General features: G+C 37.5%; 1 protein-coding gene across 2 annotated transcripts in view; it reads right to left on the bottom strand.

The window, feature by feature from the left end:
• Positions 1-5,116: 5,116 nt before the first annotated feature.
• GRAMD2B (GRAM domain containing 2B) overlaps positions 5,117-13,446 on the bottom strand; it is a 49,497-nt gene continuing 41,167 nt past the window's right edge. For both annotated transcript variants that reach the window (XM_060761984.2, XM_060761986.2), the window contains exons 11-14: positions 10,357-10,444; positions 9,293-9,397; positions 8,586-8,679; positions 5,117-7,565 (exon numbers count right to left, since the gene is read on the bottom strand). In XM_060761984.2, coding sequence (XP_060617967.1) covers positions 7,524-7,565; positions 8,586-8,679; positions 9,293-9,397; positions 10,357-10,444 — 329 coding nt within the window. In that variant the 3' untranslated portion in view covers positions 5,117-7,523. The remainder of the gene's footprint in view (positions 7,566-8,585; positions 8,680-9,292; positions 9,398-10,356; positions 10,445-13,446) is intronic.

The raw sequence follows: 13,446 nt of genomic DNA on the forward strand, positions 1-13,446 counted from the left end.
ATAGTGAGGGAAACTGGAGATGAGACCCAAGTCTACACGTGAAATTTCATTAATGTTTCATGTACACCTTCTATACATAGCTCAAAGGTAATTTAATGCCCTATATTTAAGAACATTGTGTTTGAAATAAAAGCTGTCTTTGGAATTCTGGATAAGTAATGCTCATCCTATACACACAATTTTCAAGAAGCACTCAAGAATTCCTAGGATTCTTCCCTTTTGGCCCAAGCACTGGAGAGGTGGCTCTGAGATCTGTCAACCCTGTTCCACATTCTCTGCATGCAGACCCAAGTTATTTCCTCTACTAAAGCTCCATCAGCAACTGCTCAGGTCTCATCGTCTGTTATCTTGCACTGAAGTTGTAGCTGGTATCTTTCCGTTAAATGCTTATGTCAGCTTAATAAGGCTTGTAGCCTTGTACTCATGTTCTACAGTGATGTATTTGATCTCCTGAATGTGTTAGTTTGATGTTCAAATTGTCTTATCCATAAAGTTGAAAAGTGGCTTATATAATAATGTAGACTCAATGTGAATTTAGCTGCCTGGGTAGACACATATCTGAATCACTAACACTATAGTCCACCACTCTATACTACATCCCAAAAGTGGATTTATATTCACTAAAATTCATGTGATTTTTTAAAAAAGAACATTTAGTCTTAAAGATACCTTTTTTTTACACTTCCCTCTTCCTTCCTCTTTTATTATTTGAATGTGTGTTGAGTTTAGAATAGACCTTCCTATGCATGCTTGTTGAAGGCTTTAGGGGGCTAACAAAAGTATTACTAGGGAAGAGAGAGAAATTCACTGCTTCTACTGTGTGACTGATATCAGTTCTTAATAATAATAATAATAATAATAATAATAATAATAATAATCGAACTGCAAAAGCTCTGGCATAAACCAGTACAGGTGGTCCCAGTGGTCATCAGCACACTGGTTGCTATGCCAAAAGATCTCAGCCAGCATTTGGAAACAATAAACCTTGACAAAATCACGATCTGTCAACTGCAAAAGGCCACCTTACTTGGATCTGCTTGCATAATTTGAAAATACATTACACAGTCCTAGATGCTTGGGAAGTGTTCGACTTGTGATTTTGTGATACAAAACCCAGCATATATATCTCGTTTGCTGTGACATACAGTGTTTTTATGTCAGCAAAATAATAATAATAATAACAACAATAATAATAATAATAACAACTTTATTTTTATACCTCTCTTCCATCTCCCCTAAGGGACTCAGGCTGCTTATATGGGGCCAACCCCAAACACATACAGTTAAAAACATAGCATATAAAACATAAAAACAACATTATAACAATAGTAAGAAAAGCATCATAAGCAACAACCCAAAATACTTCAAGTCTCATTATGGGGCTGGGGCTGGGGCTGGGGCTGGGAGCTGGTATGCAATAATATGTATATTATTATTTGGGGTGGGGGATGGGGTAATCCACAACAGTCCTCCTGTAGTCAGCAATAACATGTTTAGCTGTTAAACTTTCGCATCACATGTACTTTGGCCCTAGGCTACCACCAAACTCTTATCATTTTTATGACCATAAAACTGTCATATAAACTATATGAAGAATAGATTGCTTTTCTCCTATATCATAGGACACGGTCAAGTTTAATATATCTTTATCTAATGTCCAGTGCTATTTAACATAGGTCTACTTGTAAGTAAGCTCAGTTGCATTCAGTTGATTTTTTCTTAGGTCAGTAGATATAGGACTGGCATTTTAATTCTCCCAATAAATGCTAGAGATAGCTTAAAGAGAAAACAAATGACCTACGTGTGACTGAACAACTCCAAGATTACATAATACCAACACAAACTATTCTGGTTTGATGTGTTGTCAAAGACTTTCAGGGCTAGAATCACATAGAACTCCATCAAGGGTTTGTTGATCTAGATTTGTTAACCCATGGTCCATAACCATACCAAGCTGAGCGAAGGTCATTGTGTTAGTCCAGAGGCTGAGCAATAGTCACACCATTATGAAAGTAATTGCAACAGAGCATTCCCATGGTTTTAATCTGGAAGGGAGACAACCTATTATTGAAAGCTGTGTTTCATTGCGAAAGCTTGTCACATAAGGTGCCTATGGCACTGAAAGTGGATCTTCTTGTTCACGATCACCAAGAAAAAAAACCTTGTGTGTGTGATTTCGATCAAAGCTGTGTAATGGGATATTTAAACCATTATCTCCACACCAGTTTCCTAGCTGAAATCACTTCCTGAAACATCTATTATTGACACAGGAGAAAAATAATATAATATTTGTGTCCATAGCTTCCCCCCTACACAGCTCCAGGAGGGCAGTGAAGCCAAGGAAACTATTAGATTCATCTTCCTATCATTTTCCATCTAAATAATTACTCCTGCAACTGCTTTTTCTTGAAGACAATTCAATGGGGAGTTCCAGTAACTCCATCATATCACATGGTGAGTCAGTCGGTCCCTTGTAAGTTATTTACAGTTGGATACATAAGACAATAGTAAGAAAATCATAAATATAGATTATATATATATATATATAACCAACAATGATGGAAATTCATGGGGATTATTCTCACAGATAAAGGGCTGCCTTTTAAAAATAACCACGATAGTGTCTTGCACAAGCAGAACGTGTGAACTCATTCAGATGTCAAGTCAGGATTGACCATGTCTTCATTCTTCAGATGCCCAGGAACGATACTCATTTTTTTTTTGTTCAGGATGAATATTCTGTGAAGCAGCTCCAGTATAACTCATTGAAATGTTTTAGGGAAGGTTTGATTTTCAGTTGCTATTGAAAGTATTGAGCAATAGATCTAATAGGCATTAAAATGCTAAAATATTCGTCACCCATGAACTCCTCTATGGGTGCTTTATTAAAGGAAGCTATGGAATCTTTTAGCTAACTGATGTGTTTGAAAGGAGTGGTAGCTTCTTTTTCTTTAAACAGAAATATGTCCACATACTGTGCTCCACTTATTGTGCTTATTGAGTGTACATCACACCTCTAGGATAAATATGTAATGACAGTATCAGTGTTTAGATCTTGCCAGTCATTCTTACCTAATCTGTTTGCTTCCAATTAGAATTACCTTTACTGGAATGTTGCCATATAGGGCAAAGGGCATTTGCTATTCCCAGACTTTTCGATGTTCAAAAATGGCAAAGGATCATACTGGAAATCTACAATGAACAGGAAAATCTCCTTGTGTCTTGCGTCAGCATGAAAAAATCCTAATAGGCATGTTGTGTCTTTGAGATCAGAAAGTGAGTCTCACCAATAATCTTTATTTTTGTCATTTTTCTAAATGACTCAAACCTTTTATTTAAAAAATTAACTTAAAATTAAGTGATGGGGCAAAGTTAGTCTGCAGTCTGTATAGAATTATTCAAATTAAGCAGATTTGCATCTAGTTTGCATAATTTAGTTTGCTTCTGCTGTGAAAAAGGAATAGTGGACCTCAGGGATGATTGCCTTGCCAAACACTGGAAATCTTACTCCACTTGCCCCAACCTTCTGAGAGATTTCTAAGGATTGTCAGTATATTTTCAATATCTTCCCCAGCACTCCATACACAGGGGACTTGAAAAAAGAAAAAAGAAAGCAGGATGCTCGGTACTCAATGTTTTGATGCCAGTGCCAAATTCCAGAGTGTTTTTGCATTTGCATAGAAGCTCAGAACACACACAGCTGCATGTGAGCAGAAGAGCTCCAACATCTGTCTAGTGCAAATGTGGCCCCTCCAGATGTTGAAATTTAATTCCCACCAGTCAATAAAGAGGAATGCTGCAAGTTGAACTCCAACAACTCATTTTAAACTATTTTAACTCATTTAATCTTTTTTTTAAAAAAAGATTGAATTGGGGTTTTTTTTTGCCTTTCAACATTATGTACATTATTTGGACTGTTTAAAATTGTTAGATTGCTTTTATTGCATGCCTCACAATAAGGGCAGGATATAAATATTTTCATAATAAATAAATAAATAAATAAATAAATAAATAAATAATGGGAAGTGCACACAATGCTAACCACTTGTCCACTGCATCCATATCTAAAACTCTTGTTTACTGAAACATTGTGATCTATTGTAGTCACAAATAGAATTTACAAAAGTGGGGCTGCTAGCAATGGGCGCATCTACATTGTAGAATTAATGCAGTTTCATATCACTTCAACTGCCATAGCCTGATGCTGTGGAACCTTGTGAGTTGTAGTTGGTGAGGCACCAGCACTCTTTGGCAAAAATCATAGCTCCCATTGAGCCATGGCAGTTCAAAGTGGGGGTCAAACTACATTCATTCTATGTTGCAGATATACCCAATGTTAAATTCAGTGCTCCTTTTCCCTAGTTTTCTGTTCAAAGGAGGTTGTTTTCTGCAGCTACTGAGAATTCATATCAATACACAGGAAATTATAATCCTATACTACACCTCAGTAGTACTTTGATTCCACTTTAACAGCCATGATTGCTTCCTATAGAATCCTGTGGTTTGCAGTTTGTTGCGTCGCTAAACCTCTCTGGTAGAGCATTTTAAATACTATAACTCACAAAATTGTGAAGTACATGATTCTATAGAATGGAGCCATGGCTGCTAAAATTTCAAAGTGCTATATATTCATAGTGTAAAGAGAGACATGTTGAATAATCTAGGCCAGCTTTGTCAGTTCTTCTTGCAGGCAGGTTTCTGTCCTAGCCCTACCCACAAATCCCTGTTGATTTATCAGGCAAATACTAGTCAAGCTTGTTCCCACTTAGCTTCCAAAATCAGATGAAACTGGGTGTGCCCAAGATGGTATAATTATTGAGCAGTGTGTCACCTTGACAAAATGATAAAAATCTTTGAGGATTTAGCCCTTTCTCGGCTATACATCATGTTATTTGGGCTGCATTAACAATGACACTGATCTTAACATCAGAAAGAAGTGGTCATATGAAGTAATGGATCACTTGCAGTCATTATTACACCTAATACCGTCTTTACCCCAATGTTTGGATTAGTCTCCAATCCAGATACCTCTAAAAGAAAAAAAGAAAAAGAAAACCCAAACAAACCAACAACTATATAATTTACACTTTTGCAAATAATTTATTATAAAAACAAATAAATTACATTTCACAGAAATGATAAGATATATCTCGACTGTGTAAACAGAAGAATGTATTTTATATATTGATACTTTAAATAACATGTATGTGAACCAACTTATACAGCAAACAAAAATAATGGAATCATTGTGTTTTTCCTCAGCAAGGCACTGTATAGAGAACAGTAAAGGTCAGAAGATGAGTTATGGGTGTTATAATAGCAAAAAAACAAACAAAACCATTTTGTTTATAATTCAGATGCCTTTGATGCTCATTACATCTTCCTGTTTGACATTTTGTTCTCACCAATTTGCCATTCTCTCAACAGACTGAACAAGGCAATATAATAAAGTCCCACTGAACTCTGACATATTGTAACTCCCAAATCCTATAAGGCAAGTGATTAAAATCTAAACACATGAAGATCTTAAAATAGTTTGGAACCAAACTGGCTTATGTCAAAGTTATGCCTATTCTACTAGCTTGTCAGTCTGCCCCAAGGCAGTCTAGAGACCCTTGAGTTATTTTAGTTTAATTCAGAATAAAACTTCAATGATAGCTTCTAGAAGGACTTAATTTGATTGAAAAAATGTAATTCAATGGAAAAATAATTTTAAATAATATATATTATTCATTGTGTTGTGCCAGTTTTTTTAACTTTGTGGAGCGTATCTTCAAAAACAAATACAACAATTAAATGTCAGGCAGTCCATTGCATAAATTAATTGCCTTTGTGCCATTAAGTTTTGTATTCCCATGGCTTTAGATTTGTTAAATCTAGCTGGTATTTTCCATCTCCAGAAAAACATATGGGATACATTCAGGCCAACTGGGTTCTATCTGGACCTCACTAATATTAACATAGAAAATTAGTCACAATGAACTCATCCTTGCGATTTCAAAATATTACAAATGTATTATCTTTGGAGACTTCACTTGCATTGCATTTGCTGCAGCACACTGACTCAGGGCCCTTCTACACAGGCTCTAAGGCATCCAAACGACACCTTTCCCAATTTATTTTGCATTAATTTGACACCTGAAAAGTTCCAGACCTTAAGGTAAGGTCCCACCCCCCCCTCCACTTCCTGACACATAAATTTTGGGTATCAGGAATGCTCTGCAGAGGGGCTTGTGCTGCTGGCAGGCCCCTGAGGTAAGTTTTTTTGGGGGGAAATGGGGGGCTGAAGGGAGGCTGGGGTTGTGAGAGTGTGTGTGGACAAAATCTCAGGAGTAACTGGGTTAATATAACCCAGTTCCTCCTGAGATTTTTACCAGTGTAGAATGGCCCTCAGCTAATCTTTTGGAAACTGATATCTACACTTGAACTGAACCTAGCTATATGGAAATTAGGACTGTTGACTTTTCAACTGGATCTTGTGATATGTCTTTAATAATCTTCTGACATGGAAAAGATTAGTAGCAACTGAAGCTTAATCCTACCTGGCCCCCTCCTTAAAAAACATACACCACACAAACATCCTCTATAGACCAAGAATGGCATTCACAAGTGGAACACAACCATTTAGAAGCTCAAAATGAAAAATGCCAAGTCCCATTCAGAAAGAACATGATTAAGGAGAAACAAAGAACTCTTTCAAACTCCCTAATAATAGCACTGTGTTTCCACTTTAATAACAATGGCTCCTATTTATGGAATCCTGGGATTTGCAGTTTAGGGAGTCATACTTCGAATTCTCAACCAGAAACTTGCTTCTTAATTTGTGGGTCCCAAATCCAAACTTTAGCTCAATGTTAGGATCACAAAAAAATTGGCAACAGGTTTCTGAAAGCTATCAATTTACACAAATCTGTTAGCAACAATGTGCGGTGTTTATAGTGGACAATTTAGAAAATGCTTCAACTTTACTCTACAAAAAGGAAATTCAGCCTGTTTATCAAGCCTTGCTAATTTATTATCAGTAAATGTTTGATGTTTTATCCATTTTATATATCTCTGTGCCTGGGGTTATGTGAACATTTCTTGGGCAGAAAGGGGTCATGAGTTCATGAAGCCTTGCTCTATTGTAACCTCAAACTATAAACACAAAGATTCCATAGGAGGCGGACATGACAGTTAAAGTGGGATCATAGTGCAACTAAAATCATGATCTTTCCTTAACCCATTCAGTTTTAGAGAGAATGTAGTACAGTTCAAGAAAATAGAATTGCTACAGATTTGAGTAATACAACAAAGTGTTATGATCAGTCTTTTCAATTATTCACACAACATTATAGATAGTACAAAGGCATCTTCCTTTGACTAGGCACACATTATTCACAAACTTCCGAAGCAGGACGGATTTGGGTGGAGCTGAAGGACATACACACTCTGGGACACAAAACCTGAAGCCACCTTCGGAGTTGTTCATCATGAGAATAAAACAGAAGGAGGAATAAGATAGTCCAAAGGGAACTGGCAATTCATTCTTTGTCATCAAGGAGTCTTTGTAAATTGCTCTGTATCTTTAACAAAGAAAAATACAAAAAAAAAAAGACATGGGGAAAAGTTACTTTTACTTGTACAAAATATGAACTTTCATTTATGCAATCCATTTAATTTAGTTCACTTAGGTTTATACACCAGGATCACACCAGCATAAATTCCATTTGCTTCCTCATTCTTCTGCATCATGGCTTCCTCTCATATCTGAACTGAGCCACTATGAATGGCTACAACATTTTGAGTATGGGAAATGAAAAAGAAATCTTAGAAGGACAAGGTCCTCTGTAGCAGGCAAGGAGTCGGGGGAGATCTTTCTTACTTGAAATTATTTTATTGCATAGTGAGATTAACTACATAATTTTTTACTTCTCTGGTTGTAAGTATGGTCTACTGAATTCAATGTGGTTTACTCCCAGGGCATACATTTTGTAAGGAACTGTAGCCTAATTTTGCCAAGTGCACAGAGGCCATCTGCCTAGTTTTGGACCCCAGTCTTTCTTGTGGAGGTTGGCAAAGACATTTACATTTGCAAGTGGTAAATTAACAAAAGGCAGACAGGATCTTCAAGGTGCAGGCAACAACTTAACACACATTGCTAATGCCATCCAATGAAATTCAGGGAATGACTTTTACTGTTTTGGTATGAACACAAGTATGCTAGTTCACACTTTGTAAAAAGGGCTGTTCTAACAACCTGCTCTCCCTGGACTTGAATAGCTGACCTATTGGTCAGCTGTCCTGCCAGCACAGTTCTGCAGCATGTGAAATGCATCTTCACCTTCAATTTTCAGCGTGTATTCTTAGTAAGTTCCTAGTATGTAATCCAGCATGCTAGTTGTTTTGAAAAAGGAGATATTGTACTTGTGAGATGCTACTCCTCTGTAGAAGGGTGAGTTCATACACTACAGTTCTCCATGCAAAGATCATTCTTGCACATAAGAACCGCATTTTTGTAGGACAAAGGACACACACAACATCTGGCTCCCTTTGGTTAAGTGTTATAGCCTAACAAATACATTTTAGCATTTCTCTATATTTACCTTTTCTAGTTTGATAAGATTAGCTGTCAGTTCTTCGCAAAGACCATCAGCGTTAAGGTGCAGATAGGATGCCAAGCCTTCCGGTACTGGATGTCTGCACAATACGGATGGAAAAAAGGAGAAAGAACAATTAATTTTATTTCATTTAAAAACCAGCCTTTAGGGAAAACTCTTCCACAGTAGCAAATATGTATTTTTAAAAGTCTCAAAGCACACTAAAGAGCAGCAAAATAACAAAACAATAGGAGACACAAAGCTACTACGCTGGACACCACCATATGTAGAAGAAACTCATCTGATAAAATCTGGATTCAATGAGAGAGCCAAGATGAAGGGTTTCATCTTGAGGGCCTGTTTGAAGACCTCTTATGTGGTCCACCACCATTTGATTAGTCAGCCAAGGCTGTTGGAATTAGCAGTGCAACACCATGTGGAAGGCTAATCAATTCTTTGCCTTTGTTTTAGAAGGTGTCCGTTGGTTTAGAATGGACACAGAAATGAGATATCCCTTTCACATGACATATTTATAGCAACATGGTTCCACTTTGACTGCTGTGGCAGCATCTTATGGAATCCTGGAGTTTGGTAAGGCACTAGAACTCTCTAGTATTATAATTAATTGTGATCATATGTGCCCAATAGGATACAAGTAATTGTAAATATTTAGATAAATATGGAACATGGGAACAAAGAAAATTCAGGCTTACTCATTAATATATGAATCCCTGAAGGAAGTCATGGAGCCAAGTTGGTCTTCCAGAATGTGGATTTTGTATCTCATATAGAATGTGGAGAAAACGAGCGCACAAACCCTGCAAGAGAGGTGTGGTGAGAAACAGACAAGAAAACACATGTGACTGCCTGAAATCATAAGTATGTGCTTGTTGATACTGGAAGTGTATTAAGAAATTCTTGTTACCTTAAATTAACCATGATTAAACTATTAAGAATTTAAGTCAGTTTTCTGTTGCAATCAAACAGATGTGCCACGATATAAGGCAGCAAAGCTTCGACAAACAAAAGGGCATTCAGAGGTTTTAATACAGCAGGTCCTTGGTATCTACAGGAGTTTGGTACCAGGTAATGCCATGGATACCAAAATAAATGGATACTCAACTATCATTATACACAATGGCACTGTAAAGTGATATCCCTTATACAGTATAAAATGGCAAAATCAAGGTTTGCTTTATGGAATTTTTGTGGGGAATATTTTCAAGCTGTGATTCATTGTGATTGAATACAGAATCCATGGATATGGAGGGCTGTCTATAGGGTCCTTGAGAACTGATATATTTTGCTATATAACACAGTAAGCTTTCCTCAGTGATGTTTCATTGCTGCCAGCTTCACTGCTCCCCCTTAACTGTAGCTTGGGTTGTGATGCTGCTGACTGTTTGTACTGACCTATAATCCTTGAAAATATCTCTCAATCTACTTTTAGTTAGCCTCCAGGAATTTGTCAAAATGCTTCTGGAAAACTACATAAGCCTATTATCCATAATATGAGGTGGAACAATTTAGAAAAGGTCATTTTCCCTCTCTTGCCTTGTGGAATGTATTGAGTGCTTGATTGGTGTGTAAGAAATAAGAGGAGAAAGGAATGCGTAAGCAATTTATTTAACCTCAGGAGGTCCAACTTTCTGACTATATCTCAGATTTATACTAGTGCAGTCCCCAGAAAAATAGCCTGCCTCTTGTTTTTAGCCTGTTAGTATTGGTGGGTATGTGGGCAGCAGAACATGTATACAGAAAAAAGTGGCTTACTTACAGAACTGCATAGAGAATAAGTATGTGGTTCGTAGACAACAATGTTTGGTAATTCCATTGATGGAAATATCCAAGGATGCCAGATGGAACTATAAGATGAACAAAACATACTTATGACTGCCAACATAGGTCTTGATATTGTTATGATGATGATGATTTTTTAATTATACCACCACTTTTTTCTCTAAAGGAGACTCAAAGTGGTGAAAATAGGCAGAAAACATATATACAATTTAAAACCTAAAGACTATAAATACTTAAACAGTATCAAACCTAGTACTATTTTAAAATTAATAATTAAAAATATTGAAATGAAATTAAAATATGCAGAGCACTACACAACACCCCCTGATTTGGTCTTAAAAACTTTCTTTGTTAAAAGACTACCTGAAAAGAAAGGTTTTAGTCTAATGCCAGAAGGATAGCAGGGAGGGATTCACTCTGGCTTTCCTATGCAGAGAGTTCCAGAGAAAAGAGGCAGCCACTAAGAAGGCCCTCTCTTGCATTTCCATATCTGAACAACCAATGGGAGAATAGAATTGCTAGATAGTGATAAGTTTATACTAGTTGTTTTTTCCCATATCAAATTAAAAATAATAATACAACATGGTAATGCAGGTTAAATTTTTGACTTCATTTAATGAAAGTTGACTGGCCTTGTCTGCTATAGCACATGAGTGCAGGCATACGAAATCAATGGAGTTTGTTGGTTACTGTAATATCATCAGCATTAGACACGTTTACAGCTAAAGGAGCCTTTATTAAAATTTACATTTTAAATATGTGATTAATGGATTAGTGAGCTCATGCTCTCAGCTCTATGGAAAATAGCATTCAAAGCACAAACGGATATGATTGGAACTATCATATATACCCATGTATGTTGACCTCATATATAAGTGAACAGCAGTTTGTGGGGCCAAAATTCTGAATTTTGATATGACCCATAGCCATGAAGAGGGGAAAGAACCAGCACCACCCCAGGGAGCCAGCCACCACTGCTGTTTTCTTGCCCAGGCATTCAAAGAGGTCAAGAAGCTGCACTATATCAGGTTGGTGCTCCTTTTTGGATAGACTAAGTGGTTGTCTTTCACCACTCCACTCAGAGAAAAGAATGGTTCCTTTTTGTGATAAGCGTTAGGTACAGTACCCGCATTGGCCTCAGGATAAGTTTATAGGTTTGTTTTTGACAAAAAATTCTAGATGTATAATGAGTATATAGGGTATATTCACAACAGTGGGGCAAAGGAAGCAATTCTAAAAATTTAAACAGTTGTATCTAGGGATGCCAGATGTTCCCCCCAAATGTGGCAGGCCAATTGTTGGCTAGATTCAGACATTCTTTATTCCATCTCCCTAAGAAAGTGAGAAAGATTAACCCCCTATTTCACTTTGATTTAAGGATAGCTAAGAATTCTGTCTCAGTTACCAAACAGGAAAATATATTTCCTCTGAGTTTTAATGATAAGCTGTGAGCAATTATGGTTGAAATGTAATGTATAACACATTTCTTGGTCTACAGTTTTGATCTGGTAACCTCAAAATCTGTGATGATCCTAAACAGGTAACCCTAGCAGTATCACATTATGAGGTATATGGTGCTCGTATAACCAATTCTGGTGGTGCATATAGAGATCCTGCTATAGATGAAAGGAAAAACAGAATTGGAAAAAAATATTCTAGTATGTTGGGAATGTCAGCTAAAAGAAGGAATGGTCTATGTACAGCTACCAGTCCTTTCATCAGTTCTCCCACAAAGAAAAAATGTATGCTTCTCCCAGGGGGACTTCTTTTTTGCATACTTTTGTCCCTTTTTCATATGCTATCAGCTTTCCTGGGAGACCAGGATCCATGCTCAACTGTGGAAATTAACTGGGTGACCTCGGGCAGGCCACTGTCTCTCAACCATTGTGGCAAATCTATCTGAATAGATCATCACATGAAAATCCTATGAAAGAGTAATCATAAGTCAGAATTGGCATGAAGGTAGGGAACTAATAGGCTTGTGCAATTTGGCTGGAGGGCGATCTGTTTTTAGTATTCGAATTTCGTTGGGTACCCAGATCTGTTTTCGGAAACCTCCCAAAAATGAGCTAATGGAAAAAAAAAATGTTTTTGGCTAGGCAGCTGAAAGATGATCCAAGAGGATCAAAACCATTAAGAGGTTCCCCTTTCTTTTCCTGGGATCTTTTCCTTTCTTCTTTTCAAGGGGGCCTGGGATTGAAGAACGGGGTTACGGAAACATCCTTCCTGGAATCCTTTCCTTTCTTCCTTTCAAGGGAATCTGGGTTTGAGGAATGGGGTTAAGGAAGCATCCTTCCTGGGACTCTTTCCTTTCTTCCTTTCAAGGAAGCCTGGGATTGAAGAAAGGGGTTAAGGAAGTACCCTTCCTGGGACCCTTTCCTTTCTTCCTTTCAAGGGAATCTGGGTTTGAGGAATGAGGTTAAGGAAGCGCCCTTCCTGGGACCCTTTTTTCTTTTCAAGGGAATCTGGGTTTGAGCAATGGGATGAAGGAAGCATCTTTTCTGTTCTCCTTTTCTTTCTTCCTTTCAAGGGGCCCTGGGTTTGAGGAATGGGGTTAAGGAAGCATGCACCGCATGTTCCCAAAAAGGAGGGAAGAAGCTGTGCCCAGCAGCCACATGGGCCATTTTGGGCAAAAAAACTTTATGGCAGCTGAGGCCTTGCCATTATGGCCATCCGGAGAAGCCGAAAAAGCTGACAGCCAAAGGAAAATGGCTAAAATGGATCTGTGCACAAGTCTAGTAACCAAAAAACCTTCTCTCCAAAGTGTGTTTTAATTTGAAGAAAGAGCCTGGATCCCTTGAAGTGTGATGTGAATGAAAAGAAATGCGAGAAGTATTCAGCAAATGCATACTAATTCATGAGTCAGTAATATAATTGGTAGGTTCTATAGCAGTTTTAATGTTTCTGCCAGAGGCTGCATGCATTCTCAATGAACTGAGCGAACATCTTTGCAATATATTTTTCTTTTTGCTCACACTGTTCTAGCACACAAAGTATAACATAGCCCTTTTGTGTACAGCAGACACTTCCTGTTTGTGGATGGACACTTGGATTCAAACCATAGTGT

Source organism: Anolis sagrei, chromosome 2, assembly GCF_037176765.1.
Source record: "Anolis sagrei isolate rAnoSag1 chromosome 2, rAnoSag1.mat, whole genome shotgun sequence".
In the NCBI taxonomy this organism is placed as follows: Eukaryota; Metazoa; Chordata; class Lepidosauria; order Squamata; family Dactyloidae; genus Anolis; species Anolis sagrei.